We start from the raw sequence: 20,861 nt of genomic DNA, 5'->3' as shown, positions 1-20,861 counted from the left end.
GATTAAGTGTATCAAATACTTGAATTACCGCCATAATATCACTTACAACTACGGCTTAAACCAGAGATTTACAATTACGGAGGTCTATTTATGAAATTAATGTGGTCTAAAACAAATTTATATATTTTTATTGTAGATTTACTCGACGGACACGAACTGAACACCCGTTCACGGTTAACGTTGGCTTCATGAGAACGGGCCGTTTTTACGACTCGTTTTAGTGTAAGTCGGCTCGTATGTGGAACGAGCTACCGGCATCTGTTTTTCCTCCCTCCTATAATCCGAGCCTCTTCAAGGCCCGCATTAACAAATCCCTTCCTACAGCCCCTACCTTATTCCGCCTCACAACGCCGCCCAACCGGGTGGTGAAATAGTTCAACTGTCTGTACACTGCACAGGCAGGGACACTCTTGTGAGGTTTCACATAAAAAAAAATTAAAAAAAGATTATTACGGAGCCTTAGAGTAGAATTTTGATAAATCTTGATGAAAAAAAGTCCGGGCAACGCTAGTTCAATATACATTTGATGTTTTTTTGAATCCTTAGACATAAAGGACGAAAAAATCACCCGCCGTCACTTGTCCTGAGTGGTTTTTGATGAGAATATTATGCGGTTCTATTTCCATAGTGCCAATATCCATGTTATTATCAAAACCTCTTTCCTTTCTTTTCCATTAGGACGATGTTTCTTACGTTTATATTGGGTTTATTTTATTAGGCTTTTATCAGTCAAAGGGTTGAAATGTCTCGCTAACAGTTTAAAAGCGCTCAAGAGAAAAAAAAGCAAAATTATCGATATTTCATTAAGAGGAAGATAAAAGCAAAAAATGTGTTTATTCTTGGTATACCTTATAGTGTAGGTAATATGCATTAAAATCGCTTGACAAACGGAGTCTAGAAACGTTCGATTTCAAACACAAAATTGTTTTCTACTCAATTTCTATTCTACTCAAGCGAAACGGTAGGAAAACCTTCAATGTATCTAAATCATATGTTTTGGTAATTCATAATGTACACCAATCCGTTATAAAGATTAATCAAAATAGTGATTTGGCATTAAGCTTCGCCTTTACGACCATTGATGTATTATATTTAGAAGAGACATGAAGTCGAAAAATGGGTTTTCATTTTTTTTACCTCCAACTGACCTCCAACTCTCCCAAAGCTTTAATTAAAACTACCGAAACCGATCGACGCGCACCGCTTATCGCATTCTAAAAGAGAAATACTTTTAGATAATGATATTCTCACTGGGATCTTCCGTGCTGAGGATTAATATGAAGTAATTATACATTCATTATGTAGTGTTTTTTACGTGGAGTATTGGTGATTTTTAATGCAGTGAGTGGTTTCAGCTTCAGTGTTTATTTTCCATCAACATATTTTCTATTTCGGATCTCTCTATGTTATGTATCAAGATTTTTATTTGTGATTGAAATGTTATAATATTGTTGTGAATTTTTAATGAGAGTGTTTTTTTGTAGAGTTCAGTAACATTGTAAAGGAAGCTTTTTTGTCAAAATTTTGTATTTGCTTGTTGGATATGTTTTTGACCCTGAGATCTAGTGTTTCTAATACACGTGGTAATTGTGAATATTGTTTTACAACAGAGTTGTTTAACTTTTTGCACTCCTAATTTTTTTTTTAATTACCTACTACCAACTCCTTAATTAATTTACAAAAAAGGGATAAAAAGTGGCCTCAATAAAAATTTAAACAAAATTTTTTAAAATATGTAATTTTTATTACTCTTTCTTTACATAGAGTACAAAAAACATAGAAATATATAAAATTAACAACTTAATATGCCCTTATTCACTTAAACTTTTTCAGTGCTTTCTCGGCCACGAAATATTTGCTACTAAAAACAGTAAAAACAAATGTAAATACACAAACAGAACAAAATATTATGTGATAACAAGTGAATAGGTATAAGAATCCTTTGTTATGTGTTGGGAGAAATCCCTCAGCGCTTCCTATTGTTACGCAGGTAGACAGGCAAGTACCTACCTACTTACATGCGTCGCAACCAAATAACTGCGCAGTGCATTTACAAGGTTAAAAATAATATGATTTTAAAAATTATCTAAAAGGCGAAACTTGACGAGATATATGTATTTTGCGTATTCGGAATATTCAGAATGAGATATAAAGTGTTTAAAAGAAAAAAAAATACATTTGATAATTTAAATTATTTTTCGAAATTGCGTTACTATAATGTCGAGTATGACTCGACATAGGAGTTGGTGTAAGAAATATAATGTCGAGCCACACTCGACAAAGGAGTGGTAAGGGTTAACTGACATAATGTTAAGATTGTTTGAGATTTCGTTAGTGCTAGTTCCTGTTCCTAGGGACCTTCATAACTAACTTGTCGACTTTGCGTTTTTATGATCCTTCCGTAATTATAGGCACAGCTGTCGTAAGGCGTATTTACAAATCCTAATCCATTTCAGTCACGGTGACGACTGTAGTAATAGATTAGCTTTTGTTCGTGCAAACCTAACCTAATCTGACTTAGAGCCTCTTCACAATGGCTGTATCTTCCAATCTCATTAATAAGATCAAGTCTACGGACTGAAATGGTATAGGCTTTGTAAATGATGTTGCACAAATAAAAGCTGCTCTATTACAGTCATCACCGAGGCAGAAATGGTAAAGGCTTTGTAAATGATGTTGCACAAGCAAAAGCTACTCTATTACAGTCGTCACCGTGACGGAAATGGTATAGACTTTGTAAATGAAGTAGCACAAACAAACCGTGACTGAAATGGTATAGGCTTTGCAAATAATGTCGCACAAACAAAAGCTACTCTATTACAGTCGTCACCGTGGCAGACATGGTGTAGGTTTTGTAAATGATGTTGCACAAACAAAAGTCACTCTATTACAGTCGTCACCGTGACTGAAATGGTATAGGCTTTGTAAATGATGTTGCACAAACAAAAGCTGCTCTTTTACAGTCGTTACCATGGCAGAAATGATGTAGGCTTTGTAAATGATGTTGCACAAAAAAGAGCTAATCTATTACAGTCGTCACCGAGGCAGCAATGGTATAGGTTTTGTAAATGATGTTGCACGAACAAAAGCTGCTCTTTTACAGTCGTTACCATGGCAGAAATGATGTAGGCTTTGTAAATGATGTTGCACAAAAAAGAGCTAATCTATTACAGACGTCACCGAGGCAGCAATGGTATAGGTTTTGTAAATGATGTTGCACGAACAAAAGCTGCTCTTTTACAGTCGTCACCGTGGCAGAAATTGTATATTCTTTGTAAATGCGCTGTCGTAAGAGGTAACAGAAATAAAATTAAAAAATCCTCACAATATTACTGAAATAGAGACCTATAAACTGCGAACTTGGGAAAGGTCCAAATAAAACATTTTATAATAAAACAGATGGGGAACGCGATCATTACAATGGACATAAAAAATATACAAAGTATAAAACTATGTCAAGGATTTGTTTGTTTTATCGCCAACGGCAGCGATTAAAATTAAATATGCAGCAAAGGAAAGAAAATTCAGTAAAATCGTGTTCCCGCACTATTATCTATTTGCATCGTTTGAGAAATGGTGCCACACAGTGTGTGTGTGACCTTACAGGTGTAATGTGGTTCATACGAGTAACAGACTGTTGTTACAATTTATATGCACTTTTTGGTTCCATGACAATTTAACACACCTTTAAGAAGTCATCAAAAGCGACGAAAAACTAACCTATAAACTTAACATACACGGAGAAAAATTACCGATAAAAAATATTGCTAATTTATTAAGAATCTCTTCAAATTAATCGTAATTCGGTTAAAAATTAAATTGCATGCCCTTAAACAATGAATTGATAGGTTTCCTGAAAAACTTTTAGTAAAATAACAATATATTGTCACGATGTCAGAACAAGGGTTCATAAAAATCATATCATTTCTCACTTACATATTATCAAGCCGAACGCAGGTGCACGAACACGTATTCCAATATTATTTCAAATTTACAAAAAGTTCGTCCCGTTTTTAACGATTACCAATGATTTGAGGAGATTGTTAATAAATTAGCAGTACTCATTTTACTCCGCTTAAATAACCTAGTTTTTGTTTCATCACTTTTCATGACTTTATAGCACTTTTTAAAGGCATGTTGAATTGTCATTTTGATGAGTTACCCGGTCACCGCACTTGTTCCATGATATTTCATCAAAATGACAGTCAAACACACCTTCAAAAAGAGATATAGAGTCATTAAAAGTGATGAAACAAAAACTAGGTTAAATAGGTTACATGGGTAACTATTTAACCTAGTTTTTGTTTCATCACTTTTCATGACTTTATATCACTTTTTGTAGGCGTGTTGAATTGTCATTTTGATATGATACCCGGTCACCATATCTATTAACTTACGCCAAAGCAAGGAGATGGGGAAGAGGAAATTGGGGAAATACCTGGCTATTCACATCTGGACACCAAACACGACCAATGCCATTTCAAGCAACGTTTCAATTCTGAATGGTGGTATTTTACCAGGGCGATACTGAGAGCATCTTTTACTCCGGAGAAAGTAGCGGAAAGGAGATCAAAGTGTCGATGGATTATGCTATATACCAGCTGACATGTACCAAGCGTTACTGAGGGTTATTCTTAGAAGTTAGACATATACTATATTGGACTTTTCTATATGCCTTTTTAAGATATGCAATTCCGTAGTACATTATTTTGATGTATCTCATAAAGTTTAGCCAGCGTTAGCAATGTAAGCGTTAGGAAATATATTTTTTTACGACTTGATTACAAAACATCGACTTTTCTCTACTTTCTATAATATAATATGCATGTATTATATATAAAAAAAAAACTTCCGTTAGAAATTCTTTAAATTAAAGTGAAAACCCTATCAAAATCCGTTCCGTACTTTAGAAGAAATAAGAGCACAAACAGACAGACACGGAAAGTGACTTTAGATTATACGTTTTAAAGATTATTATTAATTAATAATGTATTCAAATACATATGATTTAAGAAGAAAGCTTAAATATATTGAATACCAGCTTGGCTTCCACCAGCTACAGACACTTTGCTTTATATATCAGAAGATAGAGGAAGAAAAAATGAATAAAAATGTATAAAAATCAAACCATTTAATTCCTCGTCTGCAATCAGGTCCTCCAGCGTCAGCCCCGACAGGTCTTCGATGGGCGGATATCCGGTCTCTGCATCCCAACATCCTCCCCCACCATCCGTGTCTCCATCGCCGTCCACCTCCTCCCCTTTCAGGCAGGCGTGGAGGCTGCGAGACAAACGTCTCTCCACACTCATGGTGGACCACAGATATCAAACGATCACGTTAGCCAAACTGAATTATGCAATTGTGAAAACTGCATCTGTTAGCTTAAAACTTTACACTATTTTAGCACAGGATAAAAGTCTTGAAGATGAAATAATAGGAATTGTAGACGACTTTATAGTATTCATTGTCGTTACAAAACTAACCACTGTTATCAAAGGATCACGGTAGCCGAACTGAATTATACAATTATGAAAACTGCATCTTTTAGCATGGATTGTTACACTAATTTAGCACACAATAAAATTTATAAAGATGAAATAATACAAATTGTAGACGACCTTATATTCATTGTCGTTACCAAACTAACCACAGATATCAAACGATTACGGTAGCTAAAATGAATTATACAATTGTGAAAGCTGCATCTGTTAGCATGGAACTTTACACTATTTTAGCAAAGGATACAGGTGTTGAAGATGAAATAATAGAAATTATAGACGACCTTATATTCATTGTCGTCATTAAATTAACCACAGATATCAAAATATTGCGATAAGCAAATAGACTACACAATTTTTAAAACTTATAATTTTACACTATTTTTACAGATAAGTTGATCTTGTAAATGAAATATTAGAAACTGTAGACAACCACTCCACTAAAGTTTTCAATTAATATTAGGCCAGGCAAAAATTATATTTTAATAACAAAGCATGAGACAATATGCATGACATTTGAAAGGTATTTAAGGCGATGCCATACGTAGTAATGCAAAATCACGTGTTTTTGGTCTGAAAATTTGGTCGCCTAGAAATGTTTCAGACGCTTTAATTAAATACTGCGAGTAGAATACATCTTGGCCTTTGAAATAATCGAGTATTTTTTAGATAAGTCTTTTTATAAGCCCAGAAACAAATAATGTACAAGGCCTATGAAAACTGCTTTAAAGTTCAAAATCTCCTACTTACGAACCCATTTTCTGTTATGATTTTATTGTATAATGTGGCAAATTAAGTTATTTATAAAATGATTGAAAAAAATTAAATATTTATGCATGAACGTCCACAAAATAAAATAAAAGGCACTTTTTGGCCATGTTTTTTTCTTGCATAAATCAAAACAGGCGGATGGTGTTAAGCGGGAATTTAAACCTTATCGCCATCTACGTAAGGGTTGTTATTCATAGCGGCTCAATTTAAAATATTACGCGACGTAGTGCATCGCCTTAACCCACTTTTTAAAGCAATTTTTATAAAATTAAATTGCAACATTTAATCATTTGGAAGCACTTTTTTCTGTGTAAATACAGTTTCTAAAAGACAAAGACAATATTATAGTAAAAACTGAATTTATGGTGTCAATGAGTGTTTGCGGAGTAACTGCGATAACATGAAGGTAAGAAAGTTGTTGTCGCTAATTTATACGATTAATTTAGATAAGTTTAATGACTCAAGGTTTTCAGTCAACCTGGAGATTAGCTGTCACCTTTAATGCAAACTTATGAAGGACCAAACAGTAGGTGTACATCGTGGTTATTGGGGATATTTTACCTCATCAAGCTAATTTGTTCGGTTTTGGGAATAAACAACGATTACCCGTAGAGTTCATTTGTTCGCTTTTCGGAACGGCTCATATGGTATCATATTTTATTTTATTTCTATATATAATTTACAGTTTCACATAATTATTTATATTTGTATTTGGTATATTTCAAACTTATAACTAAAATATGTTGTGTGTAAGGTAGGTTTGAGAATGTGATACTGAATACATAGAAATCGTTGTATCTCCCTTACCCTCATAGTTAGAAATATAAACTAAACGGTGTTAAAAAGAGAAAAAACAAAGCTTTAATATTTTTTAATGATAAACTAATGTTTATAAGACAAGGTTTTTATGCATAACACAAAAGATAATAAATTATTATAAGCAATAATTAGTCGCCTGTAATATCTCGACGCCATCTAGTGGGAAATTTAGCACTAACAAAGCCTTTCCTACAAAAATAAAGTTGGTTGTTTACAGGTGAAAAAAATATAATAAGCAGTAATTGTTGATTGAAGTACTAGTACATATTGAATTATTGGGCGTGTTGGAAATAAGCAGACGTGGCTCAGTGGTCCAGAGCGTCTGACTGGACATCAGAAGGTGGGGGTTCAATTCCCGTCGGCGGCATTCATTTTTACTCGGGAGATATTTTCAATTTGTATTGCTATTACAGGTGACTAATTGTTGCTTATAATAATTTATTACAAAGCTTTATATTCAAATCTTGAAGTTAACAACAGAACCCGGAAATCGGAACATTTGGTTTCATGGAGGTGTACATTTTGATTAACATCTCTATGAAACCAAAAGATCAGACCACAATTTGAGCAAAATTTATGATATTATTTAAAATTATTTTTATATGAAACGACAAAAAAGTGAGGTGGCAGTAATGTTTATATTACATTTGTCTAAAATGAAAGATGTGTTTTTTAATAATTCAAAAATTATATGTTTATTTTTAATAATAAATTTAAATATAAATATTTCATCACCTTTAAAAAACAGTTTTTTAGTTTTTGGATACGTTCAGAAATACTCCATTAATTTGTATTTTATTGAGAAGCGGAAATAAACACAAATTCTCGACTTTCTGACAGCATCTCTAAGAAATAAAACCAGAGGCTTGGTGGTTTAAGAATTTAAAATGTCTTTGCAAACTAAATCTTTTCATTTGAAAGCGTCCAGTTCCTTTTTCATTTTGGTTTATCTTATTTTGCCAACGTTTCAAGTAGGTTTATTGTTATTACTAATTTCTTTTGGAAAATATCATATTACACCTTCTGGTATCGAGAAGCAAATCTATAACCACGTGTTTTCGAAATGTTTTTTTTGTCAAAAAAATCATTCCCTAGCAACCTTAGTGCTTTTTAAATGGCCACATGTACGAGTAGAAGGCCAGAACCTTTTATGTACATCTGTTGCGAGGTATTAACCATAATTCAAAAGAAAACCAACCCTAAGATGAAAGAAGGTTTTTTACGCACGTAGAAGAAAGGCGGGCGCCGCTTTGTGTAGTAATAATAATAATTGGATAATTTGTATAGCTCTGTTTTTGTAAATAATCTCCGCAAGGGTGCAAATATTTCTAGGACTTTATTAACGACCTTTATAAGGGCTTTTGAATATAACTAACTAACAAACCATCACGCCGCTTCTCCGCAGGGGTGGGCAGAGAGCACGGACAGCCCAAACAACTCGGTCTTTGACACACACTCCTTGCCTCATTCACATTCATACATCGTCTCATATATACGCTTCTATTATTCTGACTCTTGACGTGGCCCGACTCAAGTATCTGATCCACTTGATCGTGCCATGTCTTCCTTGGGCTTCCCCGACTTCTGCTACCATTCACGTGTAATTGTCATATATTCTCCTTTTATTCCTTTCTTCGCCCATTCGCTCAACATGATTAAACCAACTAAGCGTCCCTTTCTTGATCTTACTCATTACGCTTACATCAGCCTTGCATTATTTGCGGATCTCCGCATTTATCACAGGATCATTCATGGTTTTTTTACCACACATACGCCTCAGGGATCTCATTTCTACAGCATTCAGTCCACTTTCATCCTTCCTCTGTCAGTTCCAAACCTCGCTACCATCAGTACTCAATTGTGGACTGCTAGCTTCGATTCTTTGGACAATTTTCTGTTGAGTTACCTGCAAATTTACCTGCAGTTTAAATGTGAATAGTAAAAATTATCTATTAATACAGTACATATTTATTATACATAACTAAACTACTACAGTAACAATCTTTTGTTAAGTGATCAATTAAAGATGTCCACTGACTCGGTATAATAATTTCCCTCCTTAAGTATTCTGGGCAATGAGTTCCTTCGCTTTATCTAAATATTTTTGAAATGACAATGATTTTTTTTTAAATTGTACTTAGTTTAAAGACGAAATTATCAACGGTCACTTATACATATATTTAATAGAATTTAAAGTTTGTTTTTGTGAATGAATAAATGCAAATCTTGGAAGTGGAAACTAACCCACAACAGATTGAGCTGAAACTCGGCAGATCGACTCGTATTTGATGACAATGCATCCTATCAACTTTTGATGGCAATTACGCATACACACGCGGTCATAGACATTTGCGAAATTATCTAAAACTGGATGACATTCCAGTGGTTAATGTACGAAATAAATGTCGATCCTACCCAATAAAGATTTGACTTAAAGCATAAAAAACGATAAAAAAAGCATATACAAAACGTCCCGAGGACCTAGCGTCCTGTCTTTAATCCCTTCGGCACCAACGCATAATCGGGAAAAACGCCAAAGGCGGGCCCAACATGAGAACGGGTTGCTTCTACGACTCGTTCTCGAGTTCAGCAGCTCGGCTGTGGAACAATTTACCGGCCTCTATGTTTCCTCCCTCCTACAACATGGGTTTATTGTTTATTGCGGTATTTTAAGTAGGTACATAGTTATCTATGTCCTAATACAATCCTTATATACATATAATTATAGTAACACATTTAAAATGAATCAATCACATATTTTCGTAATTTAATTTTAAATGTTTTCTTCTGATTTTATTTCTTCTGGTAGCTCTCCAAATATCTTCAACGCTCCGTACATCAATGACTTTTGACTCTGTGGTTTTTTTCTGAAGAGGAGTCTCAATTCATTTCTTTTCCTCGTCTCATGTGTGTGTTTGTTCTGTAGTTTATCAATTTTTCTTAGGTATTCACTAGACGTATGGCCATTGATTATCTTGTAGATTAAAAATATGGTATTAAAGTAAATAATTTGTTTAAATGACAAGATATTTAACTCCTTCAACATGTTCTTAATTTTTGTGTATCTATTTTTCTTCAATATGGTTCTCATTGCTCTATTTTGTAGAATTGTCATTTGTTTCATTAAACCGTCGTTGGATAAGAATAGAATGCTGCTACAGTAATTTATGTGTGGTACAATAATTGCGTTGTACACATTTTTACTGGAAACTGTGTTAAGGAATCTTCTTATTCTTCCCAACAGTGAGATTTTGGTGAACATGGGTCTCTTCAAGAACCATGTTCACTCCTTCCTCTTCTCAAAAATACCCTCCTCACAGCATCCCCAGATATGACATAGGCCCTAAGGTAAATTATTTTCCTGAGGGGGCCTCCTGTGTGAAGTAAATGTAAAAAAATATTTTTTCCAAAGACATTACAGTATCGTGTGTATGGTTGATAAAGCAGACTCGGAGAAGACAATCAAAAGTAATTTAAGACAATTTGCTTCTGTAGAATGATCGTGGAGGTAGCAGCAGTGTAACGGAAGCGTAGAATCATCGTAGAATAATAATTTATTACTCTGTCAGAGATCATATCCGTCGGCTTAACTAACTTAATCAGGCGAACACCGTGGCGAAGTGGTAAATGCAATTATTATTATTGACTGGGGTCTGGGTTCGGAGTAGCGGTAGCTCCTAATTTATGATGTATTTTGATAGAGCCACAGGTCTCTGGCGATAACTTAGCTAACAAGTCGTACTGGAAAATATAGGGAAAGCAATGGTATAACCTTTTATCTGTAAGTAGGGTTTTACCATAACTCGTGGAGCATTTGTGCGGCGGCCGCCGCCGGTCACCTTCGACACGTTTGTTGAGTTCGTTCGCGGTCGGAAGGATTCGGGCCACATCGACATCCGCCACACCCCCTTCCTACTTCCCCTTGGGGAACAATATTTCACACTGCAAGGAATGTAGGCTCTATTTGTATGTAACTCAATGCTACTAATCGAGTATTTCAACTAGAGGATTTTTTTTTATTAAGGAGCAAATTAGGGGTCAGCGTGGTCAGCACTCAAAAATGGCGCCAAACGCCACAAAAAATGATTTATCAGTAAGTTCTATACGGAAAATGTGTTAAATTCCATGAAATACAACATACTATTAATATTGTCTGCAACAGTACGCGTGATTTGAATTTTTTTTTGAAAGTCAATATCCAACCTTATATATAAATTCCAAAGAATGGAAACGTCGCTTGAAAACGCTTTAGCCGTCTTTGGTGACCAGATCTGAATATCCAGGTACTTACCCCATCTTCCTCTTCCCATCTCCTTCCACTCCCCACTATATTCAGCCTCACAACGTACCATAATTGGGGATGCTACATTCTCACTGGCTCCAGATCATAGAATAAAGAATAACACAAGACGTGCCTTTTGGATGTGTTCCGTGATCAAAATATAAGCCCAATTAGGGCCTATATTTCCATACAAACCCGTGTTTCAACATGATTACGAAATTCAAATGGGATGGCCATATACACGTTCAGTGTAAGAGAGACAGACCGCGTATTAAATGTTCTAGAACCAAAAGGTACCTACTAAGTCAGTTGCATTTGTTTTCATTCAAATTTATATTGAAGGCACTTCTAGTTTTTTCTTTATTCTGTGCTCCAGACGGTTGGGATCAGTTGGGACTCTTGTGCGGTATTTACATTTGAAAAATGTATACACATCTATACAGCATTTATAAGTTATATTGCACAAAAACAGTATTTTAAACATCAGGTGTGGTACGTTTATTCCCCACTTGAGGTGATTTTCTCACGAAAACGGCACTATACAAATAATCCAATCAAATCATTTTAAGAAAATGCACACCGTCAAGACACAAGCCGCAAACAAAGATACAACAAGAAGACAGTATGTTTTAAAGAAGAGTAGCCAAGCCACAATACGGAATTCAGTATACTTATTACAGTAATCAGCTACAGTACACAGCACAACCGACAGCTGAAAAAAACATTACCTCGCTATTTTTAACACAGGTGACTCACCTGAGGAAACGGAGCTCTGTTATAAACTCCAACTTCGTGCGAATTGGTATACAATCAATATGTAGATAATAGAAGTAAATGGAGAAATGTGGCATGGATGCCTGCTGACTGTCTCCGAGTTACGAGCTACCAAACTGCATGAATCAAAGCGGCAATGCAATGAAAGTTGTGCGTTTGGTTGGTGTGTAGATATAAACAAATTGACATCGTGCGATTATTTCTATGCACACTTTTTTCACCTTTGGTGGATGATTAATAAATTCATTTTTTTATGTGAATACCGCACAAACAAGAGTCCCAACTACTCCAAACCATCTGGAGCCAGTGAGACTATGGCATCCCCAAATGAGGTATTTTGTGAGGCTGAAGGTAGTGGTGGGGAAGGAGATGAGGAAGGTGGGGAAATACCTGGCTATTCTGATCTGGTCACCAGACACGGCCAAAGCAACGTTTCAATTCTGGTCTTCTCTGGTAATAGCAGAGGTAAAATATGTCGGTGACAGAGGAGGCTCGTGACTGAAAATTACATCAGTGCATTTCACTTTTAAAATGTACCTAGTATCTAACACAGATAATATTGCTCTGTCAGCGTTCGCAAAATCATCTCGATAGTAAAGGCCACGCAATCAATCGCTGAAAACCTAGAGAAACCCTTTTAAATTCACCGCATGCAAGAGTACCAATGTGTGAATGTTATAGCGCTAACATTATAAATAAGTAATCCTAAACCAATTCCTTCCATATTACGCATGAAAAAAGTGGTGCAAAATTAAGTTCCCTTCAAGGCTATTCGCGCATGCGTCGATAGTGCACGTGATGTGTTATATATCCGCACTGCTCTAACACGTGATGTCACCGTTTCGGCAGATCGAGCTGTCTCGATACCGCCCGATGCTGTCTCCTTTTAGTATTGTAAAACAATGTTTTGTGCACAACGGAATATGCACGACCCGTTTGCGCCAGCGTAAGAGTCTTGTACTAGAAGTTAACTCTAATAATGACCTAGCGGGAATTATGACTGGAGCATACTTTCGTATATCGACTGGATCGACACTTATGTCATTGTAAGTTAAGTGAAGACAATGGAAAGTACAAATACCAAGGAGCCGACTTAAGTTGGTGACAGTCTTTTGTGCATAGTATAATAATGATTCTTGACCTATCTTACTTGATAGCATAGTATATTATTGTAGATGAGATAAATTATAGTGGCTGATAATACGGTTCAACACTGAAATATTTACAGCTCTGAAAAATATAATGACATTGTAAAATACGCCACAGTTCATGTTTTTACTAGCCGTGGATAACACAACACCTTGACCGTATTCTTTACCTGTCTGATAAGATAAGACATATTCGATATTAGCGACTTAACGATCACAAAATACGCATCAAGTAGTATTGATAACAGGTTTAATTATACTAAATCATTTGAAAGGCAAAATACACTTTGATTACGTGTCATATGTGTCATACACCATATACTTAAGGAAAAATCACGTTTTACAGCCACATCTGCAATTATCATGCTAACAAACACAAGCTAGAGATAAAGGAGTTGTGGGACCGATTAAAGTGAAGTACAGAAATATATATATATAGGCAAATGAAGAGCTCATCTTTCAGAGTATTTTTATTTTTCACGCTTCAAACCAGTATCTCATCGATCGATGTTTCATCAGAGATCCTAGCAAGACCATATTATTATCGATAAATAAGCAATATCAGCTGCATAAAGTTAGCTGTCGACATTTGTTTATCGATGTCGATTATAATTTAATAATTCGATAGCAGGAAAAACGTCTTACGTCTGACGCATTCCATATATTTCGTAGAAATAAAAATTACACGTATTCCTTTGATAGTTTTTACTAATTGTTTTAAACATAGAATAAAGAATAACACAAGAAGTGCCTTGTGGGTGTGTTTTGTGATGCAAATATTTGCTTAATCTAGGCTTAAATTTCCAATGCAAAACTGTCTATACCAAATTCAAGCAGTATTGCAATATTTCTAAGACATCAAATTTTTAAACTAAAAACACATGATTTTGTATTACTTCGCGGTGTGTCGCCTTAAAGGGTATATTTAAAAAAGTCATAAACTGATCTTTAATAGATAACGCTAATTTAATTATTTTAGGAAAAAACGGTTTTTCCAAATTATGCTTTCAAATATTAGGACGAATTATTTGTACACACGCAATATGAATATAGTTTTGTCCGTAAACAAACTCAATTCTTTCAAGAAAGTCATATTAAGAGGAAGCTACAAGCCAAAAATTTCTATATTCTTGGTATATCTTATGTTGTTGGTAACAGGCATTAAAATCGCTTGACAAACGAAGTCTAGAAACGTTCGATTTAAAAGAACAAAACTGGTTTTTATTTTTTTGTTAATAATTTTATGAGAAAGCAAAAAAGTTAATCAAGTGAAACTATCACAGATAATCTTACCTATAATACTATATATTTTTAAGTTGTTTCCTTTATGAGTTCATACATTTCTATTCAAAAAACATTTTTTTTAATACTTTGCATTTATATTTTTTATTGAGTAATTTTTTTTATTTTTATTTGTATTCTACTCAAGCGAAACGATAGGAAAACCTTCAATTTATCTAAAGCATATTTTTTGGTATTCGTAATGTACACCAATTCGTTATAAATATTAATCAAAATAGTTGTTTGGCATTAAGCTTCGCCTTAACTCTTTAAGTTTTGAAGTTCCAAAAAAAATAAATTATTTTTGAAGATAATACCTATACATTTGTTTTGCCGAAACTTGAATTATAAAAAATTCCCTCTGAAAAAAAAACGCAAATTAAGCTCCGAAAATTATTAAAAACATGTTTTGTTCTGTTATTTAATATGTTATAGGCATGAAAAAATTCACAGCGTATCTTTAAATGCAACTAAAGCATTAGTTAAGAGATTTTTGCTCTATTTCAAACGAGTCGTGTTTTATTAAATAATTTCACCATATTAATTATTATCGTTTTTTAATATTAGCGCGCTCACTCTAACATTCGTATTTACATATCTCCCTTTCAAACCATCTTTGAACGCTTACTACGGGGCCTTAATTGTGATGTTCTACGTCAGCGGTTAAGCTAATGGTTAAAAACCACTTCTTTGCAATGAACAGTGGCAGCTAATTTCGTTTAGATCGTGCCCCGGCAGAAAGGTATGGTAACTGTTACTCAGACATTAACTATGTCTATTAACAGCTACTAAACTGCTTTGATGGTTTTGCGTTCAATCTGTAGGCAGACTTTATTCCAATGTATGTTTACAGCAAAGTTTTGTTTTCATTCCGCGTATGATGTCAATCAACAAGGTGATTTCAAATTACTTTCTATAAATAAAAACAAATAAATATTTAGACTGCTTAGTAGCAGGGTGGAAAAATGCGTTCTCATCCATCCATCCATCCGTTGCGGGTTTAATCTTCTGCAAGCTAAGACATCCGACATTACACAATTATTTCCGCTTACAATGATGGTAGTAGGAGTTATCAAAAATTGTAGGGATATTAAGTTTGTAATTATCATCAAACATACTGATTTCGGTTGTCTGTGTGTCCTGCGTGACATCTGGTTCAATGAACTCAAATTTGCTTTGAATTTAAGTATCATTTTTCAAAACTCTAACTGAAGAATTCAGACTAGCTATAAAGTAGGTACCCACTTATAATAAATTATTTTGAACAGAAAATTATTTAAATAAATATTTTCAAAATTGGAACTGATTTGACGAGGATTCCGACTATCCCGTGATTTTTACGGGTCTGCGCTAGTTTAACACAGTGTAATTTCGGTACCTGGATAACATTCTATGGTATATATGTCAGTCCTTAGTCGTAAGTCACTAGATATAAGTCTAAGATGTAAGTCACTAGTTTTAAGTCAGTAGTTCTAGTATTAATTATTTAGTAAATATATTTGTACAGCGTCCTTGCGGTGATTTTTCACGAAAAGGGCGCTATATAAATTAGCCAAATATTATTATTATTTTTTAATTTTTAATTTTCAGTACATATATGTATATAATGATTTTATGCCGCTGTTCTTAAAATAGTTGTTGCGTGTAATGGTCAGCACAGCTGCTTTACAAGCAGTTGATCGGGGTTCGATTATCAACGGTGGAAAATTATTTTGTTTAAATTTTTATTTTATTTATATTAATTAATGTTTATATACTGAATTTTGATTGTTGATCGGATTTAAGAGGAAGCTACAAGCCAAAAATGTGTATATTCTTGGTATACCTTATATCGTAGGTAATAGGCATTAAAATCACTTGACAAACGGAGTCTAGAAACGTTCGATTTCAAGCAAATAACATATTTTACTTATTTTGTAAATAATTTTATAAGAAAGCAAAAAAGTTAATCAAGTGAAACTGTCACAGTTAATCTTAGCTATAAAACTGTATTTTTTTAAAGTTCCTTCTGTACGGGACCAAGTTAGTGAAGCCCGCACAAATACTGCATATTCAATAGGGCACCGGCACACATTGACACCTTGATCTGAGAGTTTTTGCAGGTGCAGTAGGAAAACATTAAATTAAACAAGTATTACTTACAAGAGTACTCTCGGATGAGAAGTGACTATTTGTACCAGTTACTTCTCTATTTATTGGACAAAATTATACATTAAATTTCACACATGTTCAATGAGAGTAATTAGCGATCACCCTTATCTCTTCACTGTGTTGAACAAAACAAAACATTAGTTTTTAAATGTATGGTGGCGCCGAAAATCCATTAATATTAACTATAGCAGTCGCACATTAAGGATGTGGGATAATATTATAGTATCATATTTATTTTGACGCAGATATCTTAATGGTTTTATCAAAAATATTAAGGACATCGTAAAAACTTGAGATCTTGTTATCTCATAATGACTTTGGCTCTGTACGTCCGATATACTTTCCTTTACGCGTTCATACATTTCTATTGAAAAAATATTTTTTGGAGTAGTTCTCATTTTTATTTTTTATTGAGTAATTTATTTTTTTATTTGTATTCTACTCAAGCGAAGCTATAGGAAAACCTTCAATTTAACTAAAACATATTTTTTGGTTTTCATAATGTACACCAATTCGTTATAAAGATTTATTAAAATAGTGATTTGCATACATTTATTAGATACATTTATATAGACCTACAAGTATGATAAACCACAACAATTTTCGCTATTTAATATGTGTCATAAGTTGCATTGAAAAAAAAATCTTATCTGTAATAAGAATGCGTCACAAAATTATTTTACAAAGAATTATACAAAATCGTCGTATAAGCTGATCCAGTAATCGGTTAAACAAATAAATCATAAATAAATATCTTATGCTGCCTATACATTTGCAAACAGGACGCGAGCAGGGCCACGAATTAAGGACAAAAAGCAACGAAGCAACCGCATATCGCGTTTCGCGCAATTTGCTGTTGTTTCGTTTCTTTACCACGAGCCTTGGTTTGGCTAGGCAGTTCGGCTCGCGTGTGTATACGAAGCATAACACATCTGCTAAACATCTTCGTGCAAATAACCCTGTATATTTATGCAGAATTGTACAAAACAATATCGTGGAATCATTAAGGCGAAGCTTAATGCTAAAACACTATTTTGATTAATCTTTGTAACGAATTGGTGTACATTATGAATACCAAAAAATAAACTTTCGATGAATTGAAGGTTTTCCTATCGTTTCGCTTGAGTAGAATACAAATAAAAAGATAAGTTACTCAATAAAAAATATAAATGTAAAACACTAAAAAAATATATTTTTCCAAAAGAAACGCGTAAAGGAAACAACTTTAAAAAAATACAGTATTATAGCTAAGATTATCTGTGACAGTTTCACTTGACTAACTTTTATGCTTGCTTATAAAATTATTTACAAAATAAATAAAAACCAAAAAATAAATAAATAAATAAAATAAAAAATAAAAAAAATAAAAACCAGTTTTGTGCTTCGAATCGAACGTTTCTAGACTCTAAAGACTCTAATCTAGATTTTAATGCCTATTACCTACAATATAAGGTATACCAAGAATATACACATTTTTGGCTTGTAGCTTCCTCTTAAGGACGGGTTGTTTCATAGAATTTGAACAATTCATCAAATTGATTAAAATAAATGTTTGATAAACTACCAAGAAAATGGCTATTAGATTCAGATGAATTATATTGGTGTTCTAATGAAGTCCTTGTATTGCTAATTGAAATTCACAATACGACTTATATAACTACGTATGCATATGAAATTATTGATGTGACCGTTCATTTATACTTGTTTGTTATACATATTTCTATTTATTTTTTATATTTTTATTAAAAAGTTATTTTTTATATTTGAATATCACTATTTAATTTAAAATGGTGGTCTACAAATAAAACTTGATAACAGAATAAATATTTAAAAAAATTTATCAATGTGTTTTTCAAAAATTAAAATACTTAATTAACTATTTTAATATCAACGGTATAAAATATACCATAAATGTAAATGTAAATGTAAATTATAAACAGAAACTCTAGATGGATATAAAAAGTTAGAGATACAAGTACATGCAAAACTTATAGGCAGACTAGGTTAGATTAGTATTGATTGAAATATATGATAGTATAACTTAGGCTCTACATGGTACATCTCCATTATTTCTATTATCTGTGGTGAAAATCCCGTTCTATCTTCTAGGTAAATTTTAAAGAAAAAAGTTTTTACTCATAAATATTATCCGCCTTTTCCAGTGCCTTAGTTTCTTAGAAATGGCTCGCCTTTATAGCCGTTGAAGAAACTTCTAGACTTTGGAATTAAGAAAACTTTTCATCTGCAACGAGCACTCAAAATTTATGCGTCGCAAATGAAATGCAATACCCAGAAAATTTGGCAAGAACGCGAGAACAAAGATGATATAAAATTTAACGTCATTTACGACAATCTGCGAGATAGGCAATATATAACTATATATATAAATAAAAATGTAAATGTTAGTTTCTTCACCGATTTCTTTGAAATTTTCTATGTTTATTAGTGCCAGAACTGTTCAGAGTGGTTAGAATTGTAGAATAAGTCTCTTTTGCAATTTCTGTGCACTAGAATGATATACGGAGTCGATGTAATATAGTTTTTTTAACAGTAACATTGTGGTATAGAGTAAATGGTCCGCTAGTATACAATAAAAAAGAGATATGGAACAGGAACCATTAATGTTTTTTATATTCTAAACATCGCAATATATACGTTCAGATATATATACAGGTTTTCCAATAAGAGGTGTTATTTTGAATAGCCCGCAATTTCGGTAGATGTTACTTATGAATTTATTTGTCATTTTTTGACATTTAACATATAGAAACTACGCCATTAATAAAAATGGAACGATACACGCTTCAACAACGCATTGAAATTATTAACACTCACTTGAGTGAATCAAATGCAAATCATCTTGAGTGATGAGGCCCATTTCCACCTCGGTGGCTTCGTCAACAAGCAAAATTGTAGCATCTGGGGCTCGGAAAACCCAAAAGTTATTGTTGAAAAGCCTCTCTATCCTCAACGTGTGACTGTTTGGTGCGGTTTATGGTCCGGAAGAGTCATTGGAACTTACTTTTTCGAAAATGAGGCTGGAGCAACAGTTACGGTGAATGGATTGCGCTATCGAGAGATGATTAATGATTTTTTATGGCCGGAATTGGACGGTATTGATCTGGACAACGTTTACTTTCAACAAGACGGCGCTACGTGCCACACAAGCAACAAAACCATTGATCTTTTACGATTGAATATCAAAATAACACCTCTTATTGGAAAACCCTATATATACATAAAAGTTCTTCGAAACTTTCTTCCGATAGTTCTTCAATTGTTTGCTGTTTGAAATGTTGACACAACGTTGGACTCGAATACGCGTATGTTTTAATATACCTAAATTATATAAATGTCACCTGTAACAGGTAAAAACAAGCTTTTATTGAAAAACAGTGCCACCTGGACGTAAAAGCAATTGTTTCTCTATCTGCACAGAGTACAAGCTACAAAGCAGTAGGGCGAATTTACAACGTGCGTAGTTTCATGTTAGGTCTTTGCCTTATTAAGTAAGTGTGCCTCTAGGTGCACTATCTAACTGTCGTACGTGTTAATTGATATAGAGTGCTATTTGTGTACCGCATAGTGCTTACTGCAGCCGTGTCCCCGAGCGACTGCCCCGTCAGATTGTGCAATTAATATAATAATGCATGCGAAATTGTAGTTCCCGATGCACCAGCGCCGGGCAGGTTGCAAAAGCCTGATTCTGTAGCTTTCTAAAAGGGAATCTTATGAATTTTCTGTCTGGAAAAGTGCAAAATGCAATATAGGTTACTGTGGTAACATGTATACAGTTATCTTAATGCGTGCTTAATAAAATACATCCACATTAATTACACTGAGGTTTATTGAGGATTCCGATACAAATTACTACTTATCTTAAATGTTTGAAGTTAAAACGAGGAAGTTGACACTGTGGCAAGGGTAACCCTATATTCAATTTATATATATTCAACAGTTTTTTTTATACATAACTATTTACAATTGGGATGCCATAGTCTAACTGGCTCAAGACGATTGGGAGCAGTTGGGATTCTATCCATTCATACATATATTTTTAAACACATCTATTTGAACATCAATTTTTTTTAAATTTAATTTTGAATTAATGCGAATTTGGAAGTGGAAATAAAACCA

At 33.7% G+C, this 20,861-nt stretch overlaps 1 protein-coding gene across 3 annotated transcripts in view; it reads right to left on the bottom strand.

Moving 5' to 3' along the window:
* raskol (Ras GTPase-activating protein raskol) overlaps positions 1-20,861 on the bottom strand; it is a 442,218-nt gene that overhangs the window by 191,358 nt on the left and 229,999 nt on the right. The window contains exon 1 of one of the 3 annotated variants that reach the window (XM_089643507.1): positions 5,129-5,555. The exons of the other annotated variants lie outside the window; for them this stretch is intronic. Coding sequence (XP_089499633.1) covers positions 5,129-5,309 — 181 coding nt within the window. The 5' untranslated portion in view covers positions 5,310-5,555. Of the gene's footprint in view, positions 1-5,128; positions 5,556-20,861 lie in introns of those variants that run through there. 3 annotated transcript variants of the gene reach the window in all.

This window comes from Hesperophylax consimilis, chromosome 19 (assembly GCF_061612785.1).
Source record: "Hesperophylax consimilis isolate HC1 chromosome 19, BYU_Hcon_1.0, whole genome shotgun sequence".
NCBI lineage: Eukaryota > Metazoa > Arthropoda > Insecta > Trichoptera > Limnephilidae > Hesperophylax > Hesperophylax consimilis.
Note: the sequence above shows the minus strand (reverse complement) of the source record. Positions and strands in the feature narration are given on the sequence as shown.